General features: G+C 46.8%; 1 protein-coding gene across 2 annotated transcripts in view; it reads left to right on the forward strand.

Annotated features, from left to right (window-relative positions):
* ZFHX3 (zinc finger homeobox 3) overlaps positions 1–27,163 on the forward strand; it is a 277,099-nt gene that overhangs the window by 95,864 nt on the left and 154,072 nt on the right. For both annotated transcript variants that reach the window (XM_021672553.2, XM_012437463.3), the window contains one exon: positions 6,512–7,008. In XM_021672553.2, coding sequence (XP_021528228.2) covers positions 6,512–7,008 — 497 coding nt within the window. The remainder of the gene's footprint in view (positions 1–6,511; positions 7,009–27,163) is intronic.

Below are 27,163 nucleotides of genomic sequence, written 5' to 3' on the forward strand. Positions count from 1 at the left end.
GTTGACTCTGGTCTTCTCGAGTGGTTTAGGTGTAAACTGGAGTGTCTTACAGTCAAGTATTTGTTCTCAAGGATCCCTCGAACTCGGTGTGTCTATATGGAAGCGTTTATACATTCAAAAGAGATAAGATGGTACTCTGGCTACGTAGGGCCGGGATGAAAATGTGTTTCCTCTAGTTTTCTGTTCCATTCTCTCTTTCTTGGTCTCCTTTTCAATTTGAAAAATCACTGTAATTGCCCAAAACTTTGGGGTTTCATCAAGTATTTACTGAAACTTACAGGAAACAGTAGCTGGGGCCGTCATCTCAATAAGAGGAATAGGGACCGTTATCTCAATAATAATAATCTCAGAGTGTACGTTATTCACATAACCAAAGGCTGAGTCTCTGCTGAGCTGGGAACCACCCAGATAGGCTTCTCAAAGTTCTCTGTGTATTTATGAGGACCTTGATGAAAGAGAGGTGATTTTTTTTTTTTCTTACTTGTTTTCAGTGAGTACTTGGTGATTAGAATGTTGGGAATTAATTGGGAATTAAATGGTTCTGGTGGCACTGTTGTGAGGATGAAAAATGAGTAAGTGGTAAAAATTGTCCATCAAGGAAAGTTAACTTTTGATAGCAATTAGATCCTGGTTAGCAGAGCGAGTCTTTGTTGCCGGGAAGAATGACCTATGCTTTAGAGAAGCTGCATTGGCTTTGTGTCCAGGTACCAAATATTACCAATTGGCTTACCATATCTGGAATAGGACCAAGAGTGTAGGATTTGGATGCCGAAAATTTTGAGTTTTTATGTAGAAAGAACCGCAGCCATGTTGAGGATAACTTCTACTGCCAAAAAAATCTACAAATGGGTTTCATGAGAAGCTTCCGATAATTGGGCCACTCAGGCCTCCACCTCATATGCCTCAAACAGGGTCCTGCCTTCTCCCCATCCCCTGACCCTGCTAATGGACCTCATGGGACCAGTGACAATGGCCTGAATTGAGCAATATACCTTTACTGATGTGGGGATAAGTTGTTCTGGCAACAGAGGGTCAGTGAGAACCTTTTTCTGGGATGGATTAGACGACTGCGGGGCCAGGCCTTACCAGTTAGCAAGTGTTTTTTTGTATGGTGTTTTAGTGCTAATTGTCGCCAATGAGTTATAGTTCCAAGCATTCCATTTCTTTTTCTTGCTCTGTATTCAGTTTTGAATCCTTGGTACTTTAATCTTGTTTTCCATTTTGAAACATTTGCCTGTTGATCATCTGCTACCAAATGATTTGAAGGTATTTGACCAACTGGCGAATCATGGATGCACAAGCACCGGTCATCTTCCTTGTCCCCAGGGTGAACTGTGCATGGGGATGGGCATCAGTATTCTATGTTTTTTAAAAAAAACCGTAGGAATTGAAAGGAGCCGTAGACTCTTGAAAGGTCGATCTTGGAGCAGATCAAACACAGTGGAGGTGGAATGAAGACAGAACATGGGTAGGTTCATGTCGGGTCAAAGCGAGGCTTTTTTTTTTTTTTTTTTTTCTTTTTGAGACAGAGTCTTGCTCTGTCGCCCAGGCTGCAGTGCAGTGGCATGATCTTGGCTCACTGCAACCTCTGCCTCCCAGGTTCAAGTGCTTCTCCTGCCTCAGCCTCCCAAGTGCCTGGGATTGTAGGCACCCTGGCTAATTTTTGTATTTTCAGTAGATATGGGGTTTTACCATGTTGGCCAAGGCGGTCTTGAACTCTTGACCTCAGGTGATCTGCCTGCCTTGGCCTCCTAAAGTGTTGGGATTACAGGTGTGAGCCACCGTTGCCAGCCTAAAGTGAGGCTTTTTAATTACTTTGAGAAGAGATAACTAAGGCTTGGATTGAGAAGTAGAGAAATATATCATGTTCACACCAAGTGTCTGTGAGTCTTTGGGGCATTATGCACTGTCCTGGGCATTGCGGCAGGTTCAGAAGGAACTGAAGAATGAGCACTTGTGTTCTAGACACACATGGAAGAACTCTGTCCAGGCACCTAGTCTTACCAGTTGGCTTACCATATCTAGAATAGGACCAAGAGTATAGGATTTGGGTGCTGAAAACTTTGAGTTTTTATGTAGAAAGAACTTCTCACAGCCACTTTGAGAAGAACCACACCTTATTTCTTAAAGACACTAGAGCTCTTTTTCCCAAGGATTTATCCAGCTCAGTCACAAAGGGCCCTTGAATTTTCAGTGTCACTACTTCTTGACTGAGGGGAGTCCCTGTACACCTGTGCTTTCCTTGGGCCATGAGAATTGCTAAGAAGGTGTGAGAGTCACAGATCCTTTATGCCGGAAGCTCCAGTGGGCCTGGGGACTGTACTAAGTGTCCCAGAGACTTGGAATTTGAGTCGTATGACCTCAGTAGGAGAAACCAACTTATGCAAATAAAAACAGCCATAACTTTCAGTTCTATCTGTGGCTCTACTGATTTTTTTTCCCATAATCCACTTATAAGATGGCTGTAGGTGTGTCATTAGATGTGACTGAGTTCCTCAGGGGGAGAAAGTTTTTCTGAAATACACTTCTCCTTACAAGGACACTGTTCTCATGCTTCCCATTGGCAGAACCTTCTCTTTAGTGTCATCAAACACACTGATTCTGGGGACGCTTCTTTTCAGAGGCCTTTGAGGAAAGAGTTGGGACTCCTTGACCCAGCACAGTCGGATCTGCTGCTCTTTGTAGACTGCATATTAGATTTGAGGCCTTGTGAACTTCCTCCCAAACCTTCCTTTCAACTCTGAAGTTTAGTCCAGCACCCAGAAAGGGGTTGCTCAGGGTGGCCGTGTGTTTCCCAAGTAGCCAGCCAGCCCCTGGACACCTGCACAAGGTTTCACAGCTCCCTTGCGTCTTCCTTTGATTCCAGAGCGTGCCTTTTAATCTATGTACCTTCCTAAGGATGTGCCTTTGGGCGAGCTCACGTGTCAAGGTATCAGTTCCAGTGTTAGAGTTGAGTGTATACCCAGAGATGAGGACCTGCCCCAAGACCATGTATCCAGCGTGGCTCAAGGCTAAAGACCTGCCAAGTACTTAAAATTTGTTTTTTGCGTCACAGTTTCACTCTTGTCACCCAGGCTGGAGTGCAGTAGCGTGATCTCAGCTCACTGCAACCTCTGCCTCCCAGGTTTAAGCAGTTCTTCTGCCTCAGCCTCCCAAGTAGCTGGGATTACAGGCATGCACCACCGTGCCTGGCTAATTTTTGTGTTTTCAGTAGAGACGGGGTTTCACCATATTGGCCAGGCTGGTCTTGAACTCCTGACCTCAGGTGATCTGCCCACGTTGGCCTCCGAAAGTGTTGGGATTATAGGTGTGACCCGCTGTGCCCAGCCCCAATTTCTTATGTTTAGGAGCTCTGCTCCTGTTAGCGACTTGGGTGAGATTCCTCCACTTCGTGGCAGCTGAATTAGTTCCTTTAGTCTTATGGATTTGTAGAATTCTAAGCCCTGGGCTTGTTTCTCTGAGGCATAGTTCTCGAAGGGAGTTTTCTCTTGCCTGTCATCCTCACCCGTCTCACCACTCTGCTGCTTTTTTCCTTTGCATTTCATTTTAAGAGCCTAGAATGCTGGCCAGGCACGGTGGCTCATGCCTATAATCCCAGCACTTTGGGGGTCCAAGGATCACTTGAACCCAGAAGTTTGAGACCAGCTGGACAATATCTTTATGAAAAAAAATTTTTTAAAGATAGTCTGGATGTGGTGGAGTGCACCTGTGGTCCCAGCTGCTTGGAAGGCTGAGGTGGGTGGATCACTTGAGCCTTGGTGGTTGAGACTATAGTGAACCCATCCAGTCTGGGCCTGGGCAACAGAGTGAGACCTTGTCTCTTAAAAATAAAAAGAGCTTAGAATGGAAACTGGGACTTAGTTCCTCTGCTTGTTCCAAGGACTTCTCATTTTCACTCAGACATCAGCAAGTGACAGCTGAATTTCTCTTTAGAGCAATATTGATGCGCCGAGGTTAAATCTAAAAAGTGGAGATGATTTGATGCTTCAGGTGGTTGGCATCAGAAACAAATATATGTTTGCTCCTTGTCTTACCCTCCGGGCAGTGTCTGCTTTGACTGAACACCGAGTATGTTTCATGGATGTTGCCTGGCCCTCGTCCCCGTTAAGGAATGGAGCTTTTAGGCCTTTTTTTTTTTCTTTTTTCTGTTTTTCTTTCTTGTCCTAAAAAGAATGTCATAGTTATGGTTCCTCTCACCAGGGGAGATGGGAAGACAGACAACAAGCTGAAAGCTTCCTAAGCCTTCTGGAATGCATGTGCAAAAGATTTCTATGGCTCTCTAGACGGTCTGTGAGCTTCAAACGCAGCTGCTGGTCTGCTTAGCAGAGCCTGTACTGATCTTTTCACTCGAGGTGACTTGTGTAGCGTAAATAAGAAAATCATTTAAAAAAAAAAAAAAGGAAATATTTTCTCTGATGAGCCACTGACTTGGATTCTAATCAGTCATAAAAAATAAAATAACCTCAGCCCAACCACACATAAAAGGTCAAGTTTAAATATCAGTTGCGGGAGTGGGGGCAGAACTAATAGTTCAAGTACACGTGTGTTTAGGAAAGAGAAGCTAGACTCCAGTGCTCAGCTTTCTGTTTGACTGTACACTTCTAGGAACAGGAGGGAAGGCTGCTCTTTCCAAGCCTTTCTCATGGTAGAAATAAGGACTTGCAGTGTTAATTTACCGTAGCAAATGTGAGCTCGCCCCCAGTTTATGCAGGGCAGTGGTGGACTGAAAAAGTCCAGGGTAGGAGAGGAAGGAGGAGATCTTCATCTGGCCCTCTTGTGGAGACGTGGAGCTGACCCTCGTGTCTCCCTGACTGTCTCGGTCCACTTCCTGAGCATGTAGCAGTCCCACACTTTTTTTACTCTTGTCTGGCACAGCAAACATTTGGGCGTCTGTGCACTCTGTAGAAGGTCAGCAAGGATAAGACTGGACCCCTGTCCTAGGGAGGTGGCGCCCTGATGGGGATCCCATGTATAATGCCTCTCTGTAAGTGACAAAGGGAATGTGATAGGTCCTAGGGTAGCCCTGAATGTCACACAGGGCGGAGGCTCAGGAAAGGGAATAGGTGGCCCTACTGGGAAGACATGGAAGGGTTGGCAGCAATTGACTGACAGGTGGGTTATTGACTAGAGGGGAGTGGTGAGGAGTAGAGGGATTACTCCCCAAACCTGTTGTGTTTTGTTTTTTGAGACAGGTTCCTGCTCTGTCACCAGGGCTAGAGCTGAGTGTCACGATCTCAGCTCACTGCAGCCTCTGCCTCCTGGGCCCAAGCGATCCTCCCACCTCAGTCCCTGAGTAGCTGGAACTACAGGTGTGCACCAGCATGTCTGGCTAGTTTCTGTTGTATTTTCTTAGAGATGGGGTTTCACCATGTTGACGAGGCTGGTCTCTCCTAGGCTCAAATGATTTGCCTGCCTTAGCCTCCCAAAGTGCTTGGATTACAGGCGGGAGCCACCGCGCCCAGCCCTACTCCCCAAATCTTTGCTTGAGAGATGTACTGTCCAACTCATGTGCCACTTATCACCATATAGCTTCCAAAATTTAAATAACATTAAAAATTCAATTCCTTAGTTGCACTACCCATATTTCCAGTATTCATTAGTCCCATGTAGCCAGTGACTGCTACATCAGACAACACAGCCACAGAATGTTCCCACGATGGTAGAAAGTCACGTTGGTCACTGCCACTTCAGATGAATTCTGAGCCTGATTCTGGTTTGCCATGAAGGTTTGGTATGCTAAGATTGCAGCTGTAAGTCATTTCTAATTTTGGGAGGTCTGGGGTTTGAGAGTCTGTTACATCCAGTGAACGATACATATTTCTGTCTTTTCTTGGATCTTAGAGAGGAGGTTAATTGGAATATTAAAGAGGTAGTGAGGTGCAGTGGCTCATGCCTGTCATTCAGCACTTTGGGAGGCTGAGGTGGGCAGATCAGCTGAGGTCGGAGTTCGAGCCCAGCCTGGCCAACATGGTGAAACCCCGTCTCTACTAAAAAATACAAAAATTAGTTGGGTGTGGTGGTGGGTAACTGTAATCGCAGCTACTTGGGAAGCTGAAGCAGGAGAATCGCTTGAACTGGGGAGGTGGAGGTTGCAGTGAGCTGAGATGACGTCACTGCACTCCAGCCTGGGCGACAGCGCAAGATTCCATCTCGGGGGGAAAAAAAATTATATATATATGTATAGATAGATAGATATAGATAGATAGATAGATATAGATAGATAGATATGAAGTTACAGTTTCTAACTTTTCTAGTGTTCTTTTCCTAAAGAAAGAAAATATAAAACCTGCCACAAATCTCAGAATGTCTGTAGGAAAGACTGAAACACATCAGGTTGACTATGTTTGTTGTTTGCTTGCTTGTTTTCCAGCTAGTAGCCCTTTGTAACACTTGAAATGTGATCTTTTCCTTTGGACCCCAGTTGAGGGTGGCGGAGGTCTGGGTGATGCCTCAGCAGTGGCCGTGACCGTGAGCCTGGTCTCTGACTCTCTCCCTCTCTCCTTCCCCGCAGTGGGCGGTGAGATCCCCCTAGACATGCGGCTCGGGGGCGGGCAGCTGGTGTCAGAGGAGCTGATGAACCTGGGGGAGAGCTTCATCCAGACCAATGACCCATCACTGAAGCTCTTCCAGTGCGCCGTCTGCAACAAGTTCACGACGGACAACCTGGACATGCTGGGCCTGCACATGAACGTGGAGCGCAGCCTGTCGGAGGACGAGTGGAAGGCGGTGATGGGGGACTCGTACCAGTGCAAGCTCTGTCGCTACAACACCCAGCTCAAGGCCAACTTCCAGCTGCATTGCAAGACAGACAAGCACGTGCAGAAGTACCAGCTGGTGGCCCACATCAAGGAGGGCGGCAAGGCCAATGAGTGGAGGCTCAAGTGCGTGGCCATTGGCAACCCGGTGCACCTCAAGTGCAACGCCTGCGACTACTATACCAACAGCCTGGAGAAGCTGCGGCTGCACACGGTCAACTCCAGGCATGAGGCCAGCCTGAAGCTGTACAAGGTAAGGCCCAGCTCCTCGGGGCTCAGGCACTGTCTCTGAAAGGAGAGGGTTGCTTCCTAACAGGCGACTTAGGGAGCATTGGGGAGGAGACGGACAGTGTCGGGCATGGCCCCCGTGGCTGTTGGTTGGGAACCTGGAGTTGAGAGGAAAGTCGGCAGCATCCACTTTGTCACCAGGTGGAAACGTGACAGGTTCAGTGAGTAGCTTTAGTGACTGAAGGTTCTCTTTCTCAGTGCCCCATTTTGGGGCGGGTTTTGTTGATGGCGCCTCGATGGTTGGTTCTTTTCTCACTTATGTGCGCTCTTTTGCATCCTCTGCTCCTGTAATTTCCCTTTCTTTTAGACTTTTTCTGCTTTCCTTTTCCATCTCTTTATTCCTTTTTCTTTTCTATTTCTTCTTTCCTGGATGCTCCTGGGGTGGTTTGTTCCTTCCTTCTTTCTTGCATGCATCCATCATCCCACCAACAGATATGCACTGGACACCTTCTGAACGCCAGGTACTGTTCTGGGCACGTGTCCACATCAGTGCATGAAATTGAATAAAAAAAAAAAAAAAAAATCCCTGCCCTCACACAGCTTCCATTCTTTTAGCAGGAGATGGGTGAGAAACGATGAATAAATTATGAAACAGGCTAGAAGGTGCTAAATGCTGTGGGGAAAGCCGGGTACATAAGGGGCCTCCTTTGTTTTCGTTTTTGTTTTTTTTTCTCTGTTGCTTCCTGTGTTCTATGTCCTCTTTCTCTTCCTTACACTTTTTCCTTCCTTTCCTGGGCTTCTCCCGTCCTCCCCGCTCCCTCTATCTCTTCTCCTCTTCCCTCCTTCCTGTCCATTTATTCTTTCTCTCCCCCCACCCCCCACCCCCCACATCCGCCCCAGCCCTTCCCTCTACTCCGTAGATGGTAACCTAGGAGGAGGTGCTCCGGATACTGTAAATAGTCCTTTCACTTGCACGGCAGAATTGCTCCAGACGTCTCTATTGATTTTCACTGGACTTAAAGCCTCACCTTTTTCTCTAATCATCCCATAATGGCTTTAGTATGAACAATCAGGTACAAATCGCCATAAATCTCCCCGGCCTCATTCCACACACCTTCCACTCCCTCACTCTCTGTTTTCATTTTCCTCACTCCTGTTACCAGCCTCTCCTCTTGCCTTTCACACCGTTTCTCGCGTCTTTGGGCCCATGAGTGTTTGGTCTGTGCTGGCCCGGAGCTAGCTGAGGCCCTGCTCTACTCAGCGTGATTTTAAATGGAGATTCCGCATAAGGAAGATGTCTAGTCCTTTCCCCATGTTGGCCTGTGCGGGGATTGATAATTGTACTTCATTTTACAGTTGCTCCTTCTCAGGGTGTGGGGAGGACTGCGTAATGCCGATGAGAAAGCACTTTAGGTAAAGGAGGAGAAGGCAGGAATGAGGTAAAGGGGATAGTACGTTCTGGAACTGACCATCAGTTCAGCTGCAGTGCAGTGAGAAAGGTCTGGACTCCACGCAGCCAATCCCCTTATCTCAAATGAGCAAGAACCTTGCTGGACTGGCTGAGTTTTGTGCCACCATTGAAAGAAAAAGGCGCTTTACAGTCAGTTTAAATTGGAGGTCTGAACTGGCAACAGGATGGTGCCAAAGTGGTCAAGAAAACCTGACGGAAAAACCAGTGGGAAAAAGAATTTCCAAAGGACCTGACTGAGTAAAATTTGTACAAAGGACTCGGCGTGGCCATTGAAGGTTGCGCGCAACTTTGATGAAGGTTGTTTAGAGGTGGCACGAAGCTGTCCTCTTCCATCCGAGGAAAAAATTGCCCTTTAGATTCTGAAACGCACACGGTGGTGATTAACTCACACGCTGCATCCTCCATGCGGCTGGAGTCTTGAATAAGAGTCTGTCAGGCACTTGGCTTTGCTTCTAACAGGCCTGGAACTTGGAAAGGATTTGCTGAGAACATCCCGTTTTGGTCCACAAACCTTGTCCACGGGTCACACCCAGAGAGTCAGGGTGAGGTGTGGATGGAAGACACACAGTTTATTTGTGTTTCTGCACTATAGGCCTGTCCTCCTGGGCCTTCATTTTTTCATTCCTTTTCTTTAAAGTAGAGGAAACTCTTGTTCAAAAAGATGGTGTGGGGAGAAGCGTCCTGAGTGTTGGGGTGCAGGTAGGACGTGGACCCAGCACCCAAAGGAGAGGTTCCAAAATCGTGCATCTGGCCGGCACATCCCTGGGGGTGACCAGGGCAGAATTGCCTTTGTCAGGAGCCAAAGGTCATTAGTCTAGTCTCATTAGTCCTTGGGTAATGAATGGCCCTGTGCCTGCCCGGGATCCGCCATAGGGGGTGGGGAGCTCTCCCGCTCCCTCCTGGATGACATCGCTGGGATTATCATTCCCGTGCTCGCCCTGAGCCCTTTGGTCCCTCAGTACAACTAAGATAAAACTTCTCTTGACACCAAGAGAGGCTCCCTCTCATAAGATTTCGTCAGTCCACTGATTTGGGGTGGGGATGGGAGGTGGTTTGAGAGTCACTTTTTCTCTAGGCCCTGGTGTGGCCTGTAGTAAATGGAGATTGATTGCATGTTATTTTTCCTCTTGCTAATGTAATCCATTAGCCCGGCACATGCATAATCAGTTTAGAGCACAGTTAACTGGATGTAATCGAGTTCTTTACTGTCTGCTAGAGAAACTGCTCCAGATGCAGCTGACCTGGGGAGGGCCCCGGGCTTCTCACACACAACCCTCCTTACTCACCCCTTCCCCACCCCACCCTGTCCCAGTTCCCTGGAAGATTATTCACGATCAGCCAGGGCGGCTCTCCAGAGTTGCTCTTTGCAGCACCCAGTGAAGTGACGGTGATGCGTGTGGCTTCCCAGTGGGCCTCCCAGCCCTCTCTTTCAGCCCAGGCTTTTATTCTCCTCCTGCTCCTTTTTCATGTTGGAGGAGACGGAGCCGCATTCTCAGGAGATGCAAGCAGTGGTGTGGCTTTCGGTTTGTCGTCCGACCTCACCCTGGGCCGGAGTCGCTGCCCTTGCAGTCATGAATGCTAGTGCGTAGGTTGCTGTATTAAGAGTGAACTTTCTGAAAGCCTGAGATAATTTCTCATCCAGAAATGAGAGAGGGTTGGGCTAATCCAGAAAGCCTGGTGGTATTGTCTTCATTGCCTGGAGTGGTGTAGTTCTGATTTTTGTGTGATACTCATTTATGAATCAAGATTAAGGTTCAAGCTGTTTTTCCTCTGCACCTCCTGGAGGTAGAGTGGAGTTAGGGGAAGGCTGCAGGGCCCGAGGCATCCGATGGAAGCCCCCTTACGTTGTCTCTGGGTCCCAAGTTACTTCTGCAAAGTGCTCCTAATTGAATTCCTTGGGATCTTTTGGTCTGAAACAGCAGCTGGCTCTGGCCCAGCTCCTAGTGCTCACATGTCCACGTCCTAACACCTACCCTGGTGAGATCCCTGTGACTGGCTGACACAGCAGGAATCCCAGAGGCTCAAGTGAAGCTTGGAGACTGGGCTCTTTCCGTCCTTAGTGACTCATCTGATCTAGAATGGAAAAGGCACTTTCTGTCACTGGTACTGAGCTCCCAGGTCCTTAATTCCTTATCCTTCTGCTTTCACATGTAAATGTATCACTCCTTTCTCAGAGGAGGTACATCCTGGCCCCACTCTCAATCCTCTCCACCCGTAGAGATGTGGGTGCTCTTGCTTCTCAGAACCAGGAGAGTGGCTGCCACTGATACACGCCTGCCCTCTGCCCTCTCCTACGGCTAGTGTGGAGCCTGCGTCCCAGGTGTGTGAGTTCAGAGATGGCCGGAGCTCTTCCGTGTTGATGTTGCATTCCCGGCTAAGTGACGTCCATGACAAGCTCTTTGATATTTGTGCAACTTTCTGCCCGGAGGAGGAGGGGCATAGAAAGGGCAGTTGGAAATCAGGGCACACTCCTGCCATTCCCCAGCATCTGTGTTTTGCTTTGATGTTTCTCTTCACCTGTGAGTCTTTGGAATGGAAATCTGTCAGCTTTAGCAGATAGATTCAGACTCCACCGGAATCTGTTACTCAAAACAGTTTCCAGCTGGGGTTCCTTTGATTGGGCCAAGACTGAAGGTTACCTATTAATCTTAAGTTGTGTGCAAAGAGGGTTGTCCACCACGGTGTTGGGTCTGGGCCACATGTGAGCTGCCCTGGAGCAACAAGGCACACAGGAGAGGAGAAGCCAGTGTCCACACCAGCTCTGCGTGGCCTACAGTAGGAGGCAGAGTGTGGTATTGATTCCTGCACACAGCCAGATTCTCCACATAGTGGATGTCTGCACATGCTGTCCTAGGAGGATTGTGCAGTGCGGCAGGATGGAAGAAAACCTCCATCGAACTTTGCATTGCTTCAGAACCCATCCTCTCAGTTCTTTCCCTGATGTGTGAGAAACTCACTGGGACTCACATTCCCAGTAGGGCAGTAAACTCATCATGTGGGAGACAGGCATATCAGAAAACGTAAGTGAAATCAGACAGCGATTTGGACTGAAATGTGCATTCTTGGTGCTCCTCTGTGGGTGCGCTGCAGGGAAGTGGGGGTCTTAGAAAGACAGCTGCACACTTTATGCCCGTAGGTGGTGCCTGGAGGCCTTTGTCTTGTGCTGAGAACAAAAAGCATAAATCCTTTGGGGAGCATCCCCTCCCACCCCCGCACCCTGCCTGCCCGGCGTGGCCGCGTGTTTCAAGCTCCAGTGAAAGTGGGGTTTGCATCGGGATCCTGGAGCCAGTCTCCTCAAACCTTGTTTTCTCATTATTGGATGATTTCTTTTTGTTTCGTTTGAAGTACCTACTTCTGCCACCTCTCTCCCTACCTTGGTGCCTCCAACCAACAAATGAAAGGAAGGGAATGTTTTCCTGCAGGTGATTTAGAAGGTGTGAAAGGCCAGATGTTTGGGTGAATTTTAGCACCTCTTGCCTTCCTGCCGTCCTTCTCCTGGAGCAGCTGGAGGCCTGAGATTCATTTCCCCGACTTGATGGTTGGTGCTGGTGGGTCATTGGTCTGTATAGCTGAGCTGGGAGGCTACGCGTGTGCCTGATGGGTCCTCGCTCAAGAGCCAGGGCTGACTCTGCAGCTCTGGTGGCCACCAGTTAACTTCAAGGGGACTCCAGGAAGATGGAAAAAGCAAATATTTTAGGGGGGCAGGGCTCATGCCAGGACCACGTTCATCCATCACTGCTGTGGGAATGTGTGGCTTATGGTTCACCAGTGGTGTGTGGCATGAAAGGTGGGTACCTTGCTGGGGGGTCCCTTGTTCTTTCCTCCTTCCAGAAGTTTCTCACCTGTCTTCACCCACGTCCCTCAAATAGGTTGTATTTCACACTCTCAGCCGATGGCTTTAGGCGCAAGCTTTGTGTGGGTCACTCTGGTTATAGCATTTCATACACCCTCATGTCAAGAAGCTCAGGTCGGTGTGATCTTTTGACCCCGAGCTTTAGATGCCACATAGTGGAGCTGAAATCTTATTAGATGTGGGTACTGAAAAAAAAAGTTCAGTACTTAAAAATCACCTGTTGAAAAACCAGTTTTGCAACCATTAACCGTAGCACTTTTATTTTCTCCTTTTTCTAAATGCTTTAATTTTTTTTTCTCTGTCTCTTTTCTGAGTCCTTTTTGTGGATCGTAAAGAACTGACCAGACCCTTTTAGAATAGTATTGTATTCTTTTTTTATTTATTTATTTATTTTTTTTATTGCATTTTAGGTTTTGGGGTACATGTGAAAAACATGCAGGGTTGTTGCATAGGTACATACGTGGCAGTGTGATTTGCCGCCTTCCTCCCCTTCACCTATATCTGGCATTTCTCCCCATGCTATCCCTCCCCAACTCCGCACCCCCCTCTTAATTCTTTCTTAAAAGTTTAGCATTCCATGCTGACCTCAAGTGTAAGCTAGTAATAAAATGTGCCTTCCCTATTTTTTACAGTTAAAGTAATATGAGTAGTGCATGTTCACTGTAAAAAAAAAAAATTGGAAAAATCCAGGAATTTTTAAAATTAGTGAACTTTAAAAGAAAGAAATTTTTAAAAGTAGTAAACTTTAAAAGAAAGTAAATATCTGGTTAATCCTAATGTGTGACATATTTTTATTTTCTTTTTGCATGTAACATAGGCCTTTTACAAAATTAGAATGATATTGTGCATATATATGTGTACGTATGTATATGTACACAATATATATGCACAATATCTGTACACACGCACACACATATGCACGATACCAATATAAATGTATAGACACACAGTGTGATACCTGAGACCTTTGTTTATATCTTTGAGTATTTTCCAATACTTTTTAAAGTGGATGTCTTTTTTCTACTGTCTGACTTTACTATCCAGAGGCAAACCCACTGTTACATGTATTTGATACTGTTTTGTGCTCTTTTCAGTGCTTCTGTAGATGAAAATGTGTGTGCCTATGTATCTGTACACACGTACATACTGTTCATTTTTAAAAATCTGTAAGTATAGACACATGCTATGCTTTCAATTTTTTTTTTTTTTTTTTTTTGAGACAGGATTTCACTCTGTCACTCACAGGGGAGTGCAGTGGCACAATCTCGGCTCGCTGCAACCTCCGCCTCCTAGGCTCAAGCGATTCTCCCACCTCAGCCTCCCAAGTAGCTGGGACCACAGGTGCATACCACCACACCCAGCTCATTTTTTGTATTCTTCATAGAGGCAGGATTTCAACATTTTGCCTAGACTGGTTTTGAACCGCCGGGCTCAAGCAATCCACCTGCTTCAGCCTCCCAAAGTGTCAATTTGTTTTATTCATGAGAATCTTTTAGATCAGTACATACAGATACTTTTTATCATCAGAATCATTTTACGTCAGTACATGTAGATACAGTCACTCTTTTTAATGGCTACATAGTATTTCCTTTATTGACCAGTCTCTTTTTGATGTACCTTGAGGTTATGTGCAGGGTTTGGATATTGCAGATAATGAGTTTGGAACGTAAATCTCTACATACTTGTGCTGTTCCATGAAGTGGGGTTGTTGGGTCCCAGGACCTAATGCCAGTAGATGCGACACTTCCCAGTGGCCTTTCAGAAAGCAGGTGGCCATGCCACCCTTCCCTGTTAGGTGATGGCCAGACTCATGTGCAGTGACCAATGCCATGTTGTTGTTTTCTGTGTTCATGGTCAGATGGACAGCATTTTTCTAATGTGGGTCCCTTTTCACTGTTCCAATGTGGGTAGGTAGAGGAGGCATTTTTTTTCATGCATTTTTTTTTTTTTTTTGAGACGGGGTCTCAGTCGCCCAGGCTGGAGTGCAGTGCTGTGATCTCAGCTCACTGCAACCTCTGCCTCCTGGATTCAAGTGATTCTCATGGCTCAGCCTCCCAAGTAGCTGAGATTACAGGTGCTCGCTACCACGACCAGCTAATTTTTATGTTTTTAGTGGAGATATGGGGGTTTGCCATGTTGGCCAGGCTGGTCTCAAACTCCTGACCTTGGGTGATCCACCTGCCTCGGCCTCCCAAAGTGCTGGGATTACAGGCGTGAGCCACCACACTCGGGCCCCATTTGTGACTTTTGAGGAATATATTTTGTGTATAGTTGTAAGACTCTGCTTTTGTATACAGTGTGATTTAAGACTATTTTCCTTCAAATTAGATGGCTAGCTGTACAATGATTGCTTACATAACAAGTCTTCCTAGCTGGTGTGAGAAGCTGTGTTTCTATTTCCCCATTCTCTTACGTCTTGCAGAGCCTCTTGTGAATGATCCACGGATTTTGATAAATCAGAGCATATTTACAGAATACTGTCATTGGAGACACGGAGGGGAACAAGAAGGGGCAGAAAGACCCGGTTCTCTTTCCTGGCATTTGGTGTCTGTCTGTGGACCAAAAACGTCTTCCTCTCACCTTTTGCTGTTTCTCTCTGGCGTATTCCCCAAAAGAAAATTTCTTAGTTTGCCTTCATTGAATTCTCCAGGTTGAGGGAACTTCCAGAAGAAACAGAGTCTTGGAAGAGGAGCTGGATTTTTAGGGCACTTTAATGGAGACTGTGGAGCTCACCATTATCTTCAAAAAGCGATCAGGAACAAATTCTGAAAGTCATGGAAGTTCCCTTTTCTGAAGTTGTTATGTAAATAGCATGTAGATTTTATGACTGTGTCTACACATTTCCAGTACAAACTGTTTTCAGGTACTGGTTACCAGTCTGTTTTTGGATTCCAAAGGCATACCATGGCCCTGACTTAGGCTGAGCAGCAAGGAGGTCTAATTTCAGAAAATCTAATAGCTACAAAATCTAATAGTTACAAATAACAGCTGACAAATATATTTGTCAAAATATTGGAAAGTACCCTAGATTTTCTGTTTAGAAAGCTCTGGACCTTCTTATGAGAGAGAAATCTTAATCTTTCAGTCTCTTCACCCATCCCCATCCAGAGGAAGAAGCCATACCGTGGAATTCTTTGCATGAATGACATCTGCCATCTTAGAGGTGGTCTGTAACCCTTAGGGCAATTTTGTTGAAAATATTCCGTTGCTTCTGCATTCCAGAATAACACGTTATGTTACAGTTGTTCTAGGTAAACACTCTGGCAAGAGAGGCAGTATGGCAGGTATAATGGGGCAGAGGTGTGAGCTCAGTGTTGAATTCTTGCAACTTGCTGAGGACTTGGACTAAAAGGCCAAATTTGAATATATCTAGTCCCAACAGGTGTTTCTGTTTTTTTTTGTTTTGAAAGGGAAATTGTAAGGGAACAATTAGGCATTGTCAGGAACACTGTCAGGAAAAGGCAAGAGTTTGTAAATAATTATATGATCCACCTGAACCGTGTTCTTTATTTTATTTTACACATAACTTGAAGCTACAAATACTACTAAGTGTAGGGTGGGAAAGGCTGGAACTGTGAAAACCATTCTGGTAGTATTGAATAAATGTATATTTAATACTTAACAAAAATTGGTTTTTAGCACTTAAAGCAGCCAGGATGTAGGATGAAAGTTAAAATTTTCTGATGGCAGAAAATCTGTCACTCATAGAAGTACTGGAGAATGTAGAAACTGGCAAATTTAAGGGGGTGACTTGGGATTGTGTTGGCAAATACAGCCAAGAAAAAGGTGGAATTCCCAGTGATGTGAATTTTATTATTATTTTCTTTTTTATAAAAAGAAATTTAAATCACATTTAAAAAAAATAGGGTCTCACTATGTTGCCCAGGCTGGTCTCAAACTCCTGGGCTCAAATGGTCCTCTTACCTTGGCCCGCAAATGTAAATCTCAGATAAGCAACAGTGATGTTTTGTGTAAGGACAGCTCGTGAATTATGCTTACGCTTACCTGAAATTCACATTTAACTGAGCATCCTGTGTTTTGTTCGGCAGCTCTGCCTCTGGATAGCCTAGAAATCCGTTCATAGTGACCTGCCAACAGGCTGTCCAGAAGCGTAAAGAGAGCTGTGCGGCTTCCTTGTTTGTGAAACCCCTTTTCTTCCAGTGGTTCCCAACAAAAGAACAAAGTTACAAACGCCTCTAATGATGATATCCAGTTTTTGTTATTTATAGAAAAGTGTACTATTAGATATTCGTATTTTCTGTGTTAAAGAAAATGCTTTCCTGTTATAATAAAATCTGAAATTTTCTCCAGAGCTGTTTGTTCAGGCTTACTTTTCAGTCATTTTTTCCCTGAGTTCCTTTTACTGAAATGCTTTTGCGTCATACAGTGGACATCAGGAGGCCTGGCTTGGTCAGCACCAACTTGACCAGATGCTGAAGCTGCCCCTGGTCCGCTCCAGGCCTTCTTGGTCTCCTCCTGCTCTGGTTACTTGTACCTAGACCATGAAAATTCACAGCACGTGAGTGTTGCTCACAGTACATGGCAGACCCCATGTGTGGATGGAATTTAGGTCGCTAATAGGAAATGCAGAAAGTAGGTTTAAATTGGGACTAATCATCAAGAATGATTAGGGGACATTCTCTGGGGTCCCCATCCTCATCCCATAAAGGCAAACTAGTTAGAAGGTTAGAAATGTTTATCTACTGATAGTGTTTGGTTTATAACCTGTTAATGAGTGGGGCATGTTCTGAGACTCAGGACGAGATCCTCCAAAGCATATTCAGTCTCTTAGGTCAACAGTGGTACCCACATTGCTTGGCGGGGCCGGCCTGTGCGCTGGAGCTGCTGAAAGGGGTTTGCATCCACCTGCTGTTTGAGTCTCTCTTCCTGTCTTCTGTCTATGGCGGTAGGCTCTTCCTGGAGGATGGTGGAACCTTTTTAACTGCTTCTGAGCTGACCTCTTTGGACCTCCTTGGTGACATGTGTCCCACTGGGGCATCCCCGTCTTCCTGCTGCCCCTCAGAATGAGACAGAAGGTTGGGTTCTGGGTGGAAGGCATCCTTCCATCTGCTACCCTAACTTGTTCTCCTCCCATGGGTTCAGACTCCAGCCCTCAGGACCCAAGAGGCCAGACCACAGGATTTCCCAGATCATTCCCCTGGGCAGCGTCTTAGAGACTGAAATCACTGGGCAGGGGACTTCCTTCCCTGAGTCAACAACATTTGTGGAGTGCTGATTCTGTGCTGGGCATTGAAGTAGGATTTTGTACAGGCTGGGGTTCGTGAATATGTCATGCGTTATTAAAAAACTTGTTTGGGGCCGTGGCTCCCACCTGTAATCTCAACACTCTAGAGACTGAGGCAGGGGGACTTCTTGAGCCTAGGAGTTCAAGACCCGCCTGGGCAACATAAACAGACCCTGACTCTATAAAAAATGTAAAAAATTAGCCGGGTGTGGTGGCATATACCTGTGATCCTGGCTGTGTAGGGGGCTGAGGTGGGAGGATCACTTGAGCCTGAGAGTTCAAGACCAGCCTGGGCAACATGGCCAGACCTCATCTTGATGAAAAATAAAAAATTAACAGGGTGTGATGGTGCCTGTAGTCCCAACTACATGAGGGGGCCGAGGTGGGAGGGCTGCTTGAGCCCAGGAGGTCGAGGCTGCAGTGAGCCATGATCACAGCACTGTAGTCCAGCTTGGGTGACAGAGCAAAACCTTGTCTCAGTAAATAACTAAATAAATGAAACAATGCAAACCTATTTGGTTTAGGGAACGCTTTGTTAGCAGCGTGTACTGGGAGTGTGGTTCTTTTCTATTGTCCATGCTCTGTAATGGGAACCCCCAGCCTGGTGCATCTTCTGTTCCTCTTCCTCCTCCCCTCCCTCCAGAACCTTTCCATTGAAGACTGCCCTCTGGTCAAGCGAGGGTGGCGGGCAATGAGCAGCTATCAGGTTTTTTTTTTATTTTTTGAGACCGAGTCTCACTCTGTTTCCAGGCCGGAGTGCAATTGTGTGATCTCAGCTGACTGCATCCTCCTCCTCCCGGGTTCAAGAGATTCTCCTGCCTCAGCCTCCCGAGTAGCTGGGACTATAGGCGGCCACCACTACACCTGGCTAATTTTTGTATTTTTAATAGAGACGGGGTTTCACCTTGTTGGTCAGGATGGTCTCGATCTCTTGGCCTCGTGCTCTGCCCGCCTCGGCCTCCCAAAGTGCTGGGATTACAGGCGTGAGCCACCGTGCCCGGCCATAGGTCTGGTTCTGAATTAGGAGATGAGTTTTCTAAAAACTTGGAGCAATCTGGTCTAATCACCTGTGTAAGATTAGAACTTTCTTTCTGGTATCCCCTTACTTCCTTTGTACTTTCTTCCAGCCAAAAAGCTGGAAAGGTCATGCAACTGGCCACAGCCTTGTCACACCTGGGCTTCTCTCACCATGATGGCTGACAGAATCCTGCATTACCTCAAGGCTTTTTCAACAGGCTTCTGACCCCTCAGTTGTCAGATGAGCACAGGTTTCACCAGGCTGTGGTCAGCAGCATGATCTTGGTGCACATGTGCAGATGTTACTCATTTCACTTTTGACTTGGACCTAGATAGATGTATCTAAGGGCCTTTTTAAAAAAATTTTTTTATTTAAATTTTTTTTTTATAAGGAGTCTCTCACTGTCACCCAGGCATAGGGGAGTGGTAATCTCAGCTCATTGCAACCTCTGCCGGCCGAGTTAAAGCGATTCTCCTACCTCAGGCTCCCAAGTAGCTGGGATTACAGGCGTGCACCACCACACCCAGCTAATTTCTGTATTTTTAGTAGAGACCGGGTTTCATCATGTTGGTCAGGCTGGTCTTTGACTCCTGACCTCAAGTGATCCTCCCACCTCAGCCTCCCAAATTGCTGGGATTACAGCCCTCAGCCACTATGCCTGGCCTGTATCTAAAGGCCTTTGGGACAACGAGAAGGATAATGTCGGGGTTTGGTGTTTGCTCTTAGACCCCTTTTGCTCTGGGAGGCAGTCTTTGTCACTGCATTGGTCCTGCGGATGCCTGTTGGCGCTCCTGAAGATCAGGGAGGAGCTCTGATTGTGTTTATGGCAGGGAGTATCTTAGCAGAGTGACCCTTTCCAGCTTGTGAATGTGTCTTGCTGGTTTCCAACAGGATTCATTTGAATGGAATGTTTCGTGTTCCAGGTTCTTTATGAACTACTGATTGTTACAGGCCCAGGAAGTTTCTCTGAGCAGTATTAGATGTTTTTCCTCTGTCTAGGGCAGGGCACTCTGTGCCTTGAGGTGGGGGCGGGGGAGATAAAAGGTAACCCCACAGGCTCTTTCCCTAGCTGTGAGGAGTCTTCTGCTCCAAGATGGTTTTCACTGTGGTCCTCCCATAACTCCTGTGCCTTCGTCTTCTGTACTTCCCTGCTACTGCCCTGTCTCTTGTTTTCTAAAATAATTAAAGATAGAGAAGCATGGGGAATATTCCTCGGCTCTTCTAGTGAGCCAAGCCAAGTGGCGCGGGTCCCAGGGCTGTGATTTCCTCCCTGTCCTAGACATGAGTCAGCAAGTGTGACTCTGAAGCCAGCTGTGGTTGAGGAAGCACTGCGGGAGTGATTTGGCTGGAGACATCTGTTTGTGCGTGTTTGTTCACTTTCTGGTTCTCAGCTTAGGCTCTGACCATTTTCATTATTAATTTTTTTTTTGCCCAGACTGGGTTCACATTAGTGGTGGCTGCAGCTGTTGGCGTAGGAAGACCAAACAGCTCCTCCAGGGACCAGAGCTCTGACCTTTGTCCTGTGTCTTTGTGTCCAACTGGGAATCCATACTCGTCTCTCTTCACTTCCATGGTCTTCCTGCCCTAATTCGTATCTCTGAGCCTTTAGTGCTTTCAGTTTATCCAAAACTCATGCCTTGGGGGTGGGCAGATTTGCTCTCAGGTGGTGAGTTCTCGAGTGACCCCTCTGTGGATTACTGTTCCACCCTGATGTTCTAGCTGGGTTCCCAAAGGACCCACCACATTCTCCAGAAACTTCCTCTCCCTTCCCGCTCCCTCCTGCACACACAGTCGGATGCTTGTCTTCTTTTCCTGGCCTGCGCTTTCTGCCTTTTGGAGTGTGGCATTTGGAATCAAGTCACCTGGGGAGATTTCAGGCAACAGCCACAAAGCCCAGCTCCACTGAGGGGAGACTAATTACACAGCTAATTAATCCAACAGATGTCATTTTAAGTGCTCATTTCTGTGTGATTTGGTTACACACGCGCTGCATTGCTGAGATGGGCATTAGGCCCTGTTGGAAAGTATCTTTTTTTTTTAATCAGACTTTAAGGAAGAGCATATTTCCTTCCGTCTTTTATGCTCTAGTGACACATCCCTGCTTTTCCAGAACTCTGTCTCCAGCTGCTGCACCCACAGACACCCACCCCACGCGGGTGTTACACCGTTTGGCACCACGCTGGTCTCTGCGTCATGTGCTAGATGGTTTCACCAGCTCGTTTGGAAGCCTCTTGAGGACGCGGATTGCCTTCGGTTTTGTGCGTTTCTCTGGAGAATGCGGCACGAGTGGACATCAGCAGATGGTTATCTGTTTCTCTCCGTTTGCCCTCTTGTCTTTACTGAGAGCAAGTTTCTTTGCAAGAAAAGTAGCTTAGGACTGTCAGAAAGGTGGTTTGCAAGCAGATGGTTAAGAAGCATAGGATGGCCAGGTGCGGTGGCTCATGCTTGTAATCCCAGCACTTTGGGAGGCCGAGGTGAGCAGATCCTAGGGTTGGGAGTTCGAGACCAGCCTGACCAACATGGAGGAACCCCATCTCTACTAAAAATAGGAAATCAGCTGGTATCATGGTGCATGCCTGTAATCTCAGCCACTGAGGAGGTTGAAGCAGGAGAATTGCTTGAACCCAGGAGGTGGAGGTTGCGGTGAGCCGAGATTGCGCCACTGCACTCCAGCCTCGGCAGCAAGAGCAAATTTCCGTCTCAAAAAAAGAAAAAAAGAAGTGCAGGACACCAGTGGTTGTTGTGAAACTGAACAAGTCGTGCATGGGACAAAAATAAAAAGGCTCTTGGAGGCGGAGGAAGAAAGTCAGGAAGTGAGAGGAGATGGTGTTTTCCTTCCTTCCCTCTGCAGTGGTAGGAGCAGGACAGAGAGTATGGAAAGGTGCTGCCTTCTGCAGGTGGCCTGGGAGCAACTGCGGGGTGTAGCGTGGCTGTGGCCCCGAAGCTGGCAGCCTGTACTCATGGAAGTCACCTGGTCCTCCGTGGGGGCTGGTATCTGCCCAAGGCCGCATTGCCCAGCAACCCCTCACTCTGAGTCATGCTCACTCTGGGAGTGGACTCACCATGTCCCCTCCCAGTCACTGAATCCGGAAGTGACACGTTTCACCACTGATGGGACAGGTCACCAGTGTTTTCTGTGTTGCTGAACCTTTGGCTGTGTTCTCATTCCCCTAGACCTTTCAGTCACCTTTGCCCCCTTGGCCCCTTGTCCATCTCTGCTGGCTTATTTTCTGTGACTTCACAGTCAGTGTTATTACACCCCCAGGCTTGGCCCAGAGCCCCTTCCTTTTTCTGTCTCTAACTCTCCCTAAGTGTCTTATTCAGTCCAGTGGTTTTCAACCCCGTCTACTTTCCAATGACACCTGAATCTGTCTGTACCCCAGACCTCTTCCTGTATCCAGCTCTCTCCCCGGCATTTGCATTCGAATGTCTGAGAATGAACTCTTCAGGCTTAGCACGGTGCAGGGAGGACTCTGTGACCAGAACCCCCAAACGCTGATGGGCTCCCACATCTTGGTTAGTGCTACCTAAACCAAAAAGCTGGGAACTGTCTGTGGGGCCCTTTGTCTTTTACTCCCCTGCAGCCCAACCATCAGCAAGTTCTGTGGGTGCTACCTTCAAAAATGCATTTCCATCACCCTTCTCCCAGGCCAGCCCGCGTCGTCTCTGTATTTCAACTCTCTCTCTGCCTTTACTCTTGCCCTTTATGGTCTCGCTCCATACAGCGATTTTATGTAGAGGAAAATCAGGTCATATCTCTCCCTTGAAAAGACCCCACAAAGGCTTTCCACCTTACTTAAGATTAAAGCCCACCTTTGTACTGTGTCTTACAAACACCTTTATGATCTGAACTCCCCCCACCATGCTGACCTTATTTTACAACCCTTTCCCCTCTGCCCCCTACATCGCAGCCACAGCAGCCTTTTCACTGTTCATTCAATATGCCAAGCTTGCACCTGCCACAGGCCCTTTGCACTTGCTGTTCTACTGAGTGCATGTGCCTCCTTGACCTTGATATTCAGCTCTCATTCAATGTCTGGTCCTCAAAGAGGCTTTCCCTGACAACCCAGTCTCAAGGAACTACACTGTCACTTCACTCAAGATAACTTCTCTGCATTGACAGTGATTATATTTATTTTTCTTGTCTGTTCATTAATTTAGTTGTCTCCCAAGACAGCAGGGCCCGCGTTTCCCCATTAACAGCTCTGTCCCTAGTGCTTAGAATGGTGTGTGAACCAGCCCAATAAATATTTATTGAACCACAGGGTACCAGCAGAGTGTGTGTGGCTTCTCCCCTCTGCTAGAACAGGTACAGCAGCCTCATGCGCACACTTGGCATTTCACAAGGTAGAGGCCCAAGGCGTACGTTGGTGTAAATGGGATGCCTCGTGTGGACCAGGTCATTGCAGAGCTGTCTGCAGCCCTGGTGGTTTACTGTCAGCTTCACACAGAGCTCTGTGCCTGTACTGACCCTTGAGACACAGCCCTGGCAAAGTTGGGCAGCTGGCGTCAAAGTATTTTGAAAATTCCCACATGCTGCTGGACAGCCGTGAAGTTCAGCTCTGTCTCCCCACATTCTGACGACCAGAATCTCAGCTCTTTGTCCTCAGTGCTCTCATCAAGATGCTTTGTTCCTTTCCCTTTCTTACCATAGACCATATTTTTAGTGGTCCTTCTCCTCTGCTTGGTTGTAAGACCCTTAACAGCGGGATCTGTTTATTCTCACCCAACTTTGTATCCTTCCCAGGGTCTTGGGGATATTAGGTAGACCATTAGCAAGTGTGACCTGATGATTTGATAGGGAAAGATGGAATCTTTTTTTTTTTTGAGACAAGAGTCTCGCTCTGTCATCTAGGCTAGAGTGCAGTGGCACGATCTCAGCTTACTGCAACCGCGCCTCCTGGGTTCAAACAATTCTCCTACTTCAGCCTCCTGAGTAGCCAGGATTACAGGCACATGCCACCACACCTGGCTAATTTTTGTATTTTTAATAGAGATGGGGTTTCTCAATGTTGCCTAGGCTGGTCTCGAACTCCTGACCTCAGGTGATCCGCCTGCCTCGGCCTCCCAGACTGCTGGGATTACAGGCATGAGCCACCATGCCCGGCCGAAAGGTGGAATCTTAAACAGAAATTTAAAGATTAGGAGCAGCCCCGAGGCGCCTCCTCCATCAGTTTCCCTGGAGGCTCCTCTGCTGCTTTCCTTCCCTTCTTCTCGGGCAGGTGTCTTTGTCTGAGTGATGCTTCCTTAGTCCCATATCTGATTGTCCCCCCATCCCGAGAACCATGTTTTTGGTGGCAGAACATATTCCCAGTAAGAGAAACTCTGACCTGCTCCTCTCCTCCTGCCCCGTGTATAAGCCACACATCCTTGAGCACCTTCTATGAGCAGGATAACATCCTCGCTTCTTTAGGGCAGTGACTTTCAAACTTTGTTGACGATGATCTAAAATGAAATGCATTTTACATGGGTGACCCAGCACGTACATATAGCTAGATATTCTGTATATTCGACTAAAACAGAAGTTGTACAGAATGATTTTATCCTTATTACAGGTGCTACGTTCTGATGCTTTCTATTACATTCAATTCTGTTTTGTTTTACAAATGCTGTTTGTACTCACAGCATTGATGTGATGATTCGCTGGCATGATCCTGATTTAGTGATCCAGTGACTCTCAGCCCAGGAACCTTTAAAAACCTATGCAGGCCTGGCTTGACCCCCCAGACGTGTGGTTTCATTTACTGTCGGATTCTGATATGCGGCCACAGTTTGAGGAGCACTGCACTAATGGGTCACGATCCACAGTTTAAAAAGCGTTGTGATACAGAATACAAAAAGGAATTGATCATTCAGTAAGAGCCATCAAATGTGGACACAAGAGTTATCCAAGTCGATAGGAAGGCGAGAGGAGGGAGCAGTCACACCCAACTGGTTAGATCCAAAAAGACCTCTGGAAGGGAGGGGGCAAGCTGGAGTTTAAATAAGATTTGAAGGAGGGTATAATCATACAGAAAGGTGAACAGGGCAGAGGGGAAAGGCAGCAGATTCATTCTTGTACTTACCAAACCTGTTGCTCTGGTACTAAAATGATTTTAATAACTAGAACTTCCTCTCACAGACTTGTGGACACTGTTTTATTTTACTTTTTTTTTTTTTTTTTTTTTGAGGCGGAGTTTCGCTCGTTACCCAGGCTGGAGTGCAATGGCGCGATCACGGCTCACCGCAACCTCCGCCTCCTGGGTTCAGGCAATTCTCCTGCCTCAGCCTCCTGAGTAGCTGGGATTACAGGCACGCGCCACCATGCCCAGCTAATTTTTTGTATTAGTAGAGACGGGGTTTCACCATGTTGACCAGGATGGTCTCGATCTCTTGACCTCGTGATCCACCCGTCTCGGCCTCCCTATTTTACTTTTTGAGATGGAGTCTCACTCTTGTCCCCCAGGCTGGAGTGCAGTGGTGAGATCTCGGCTCACTGCAACCTGTGTCTCCTGAGTTCAAGCAGTTCTCCTGCCTCAGCCTCCCAAGTAACTGGGATTACAGGCTAGCGCCACCATGCCTAGCTAGTTTTTTTGTGTTTTTAATGGAGACAGGATTCACCGTGTTGACCAGGCTGGTCTGAGACTCCTGACTTCAAATGATCCTACTGCCTTCCAAAGTGCTGGAATTACAGGCTGAGCCACTGCACCTAGCCTACTCTAACTTTTTTTTTTTTTTTTAAAGTCAGCCCTGTGTACAATAGCAAAGACCTGGAAGCAACCCAAATGCCCATCAGTGATAGACTGGACAAAGAAGATGTGGTACATATACACCATGGAATACTACACAGCCATAAAAAACGATGAGTTCGTGTCCTTTGTAGGGACTTGGATGAATCTGGAAACCATCATTCTCAGCAAACTGACCCAAAAACAGAAAGCCAAGCACCGTATGTTCTCACTCATAGGTGGGTGTTGAACAACGAGAACACGTGGACTCACGGAGAGGAGCATCACACAAAGGGGACAGTTGCGGGGGGTAGAGGAGAGACAGTGGGGGGTGGGGAGGGATAACATGGGGAGAAATGCCAGATATAGTATGCACCTAAAGTAAAATAAGTAAATAAATTTAAAAAGTATTTATTTATTTATTTTCATTATACTTTAAGTTGTGAGATACATATGCAGAACATGCAGGTTTGTTGCATAGGCATACACGTGCCATGGTGGTTTGCAGCACCCACCACCCCATCATCTACATTAGGTATTTCTCCTAATGCTCTCCCTTCCCGCTTACTCTAACTTTTCAAAGAAAATCGGTTGTGAGCTAAACATTTTGTTATAACAACAAACTGGAGTTTGGGTCTTTTTAGTGTTTTGCTAGTAAGGAGGTCTGCTCGTGTGATCTATTAAAATAATAAAACTATGAAAAAATGCCCCATAAACAAAGAGGAAACTGTAGTCGAGGCTGTGCGTGCTGGAGTAGGGGGAGGGGTAGATGTACTCCTTCTGCAGTTTACTTTGGAATGAATAAAAGATGGAAGGTACATTGATAGCGGGATAGAGAAATGGCTAAATAGACAGCATTAATTTCAGCAGCTGGGTGGTGGATACTTAAGTGTATATTATATGATTTTTTTTTCAACTCATCTCTGTGATTGGAAATGTTCATAATGCAGCGTGTGGGTAAAATACTAAAACCTAATGGAGAAATGTTCTCTCTTCCCTGAGCTCTACCATGTAGAAGCTGCAAGTTTGATGCGAGGCCTCTTCTCAACCCCTGCTGTCCTGCCGTCCACCTTGCTTCTCCTCCAGGGGAGTCATACTGATGATCTGTTGTGTCTCTGACAACAGGGCTCAGATCGGTTATTTCTGTTTTTGTAGACGTGGGCATATATTTCAGTAGAGGCAGAAACAAACCCGGTTAAGAGCTCTCAAGCTACTGCAGGAGAGGCAGTGGGAATCTAATGGGATCTGGCCATTCAGGAGGTATCCTAGATGCCCACGAGATGCCAGGCACTTGTTGGTGTGGCAGGTGGAATGGGGGCTCAGTGGGTGCTGCAGACTAGAAAAATTTAAGATAGGGTGTCCATGCGTCTTAAAGGAAATCCAGATAGCTCTTGGGGTTTTAAAGACGGAGAAGATCCCTCGTGTCAGGCTGCCTGAGTTTGAATCCCAGCACCTGGGACTTCCGTAACTTAATTCCTGTTTATTCATCATCTGTAAAATGGGCTAACAGAACAACCTGCCTTGATAGGACTCTTCAATGAGTTAAATGAGATAATACATGAAATGCGCCTAGTTGTAGTCAGCATATAGCACCAGAAACGTGTAAGGACTCCACTTTTCTGCATCAGATTTCCCATCGTCTTCTGTACACCACATAAACTGATGTTATGTTATAATTTGGTTTTGATTAGCTTTGAACTTGACGCGCTGTTGGTTTGGAGGATAGAAAGGTCAGATGGGTTTTTGTTTTGTTTTGTTTTTTTGGTGTGGAACAGGGAGAAGGAATTTCCCCAAAGAGAAATATGACCGACGCTTAGTGAAATGACCTTGGCCAGTCTGTAGTGGCCCCATCTGAAGCATGAGGAGCTTGGATTCCTCACTAAGTC

Source organism: Aotus nancymaae, unplaced genomic scaffold (genome assembly GCF_030222135.1).
Source record: "Aotus nancymaae isolate 86718 unplaced genomic scaffold, 86718_ANA_hifiasm-v0.15.2.pri h1tg000030l, whole genome shotgun sequence".
Classification (NCBI taxonomy): Eukaryota; Metazoa; Chordata; class Mammalia; order Primates; family Aotidae; genus Aotus; species Aotus nancymaae.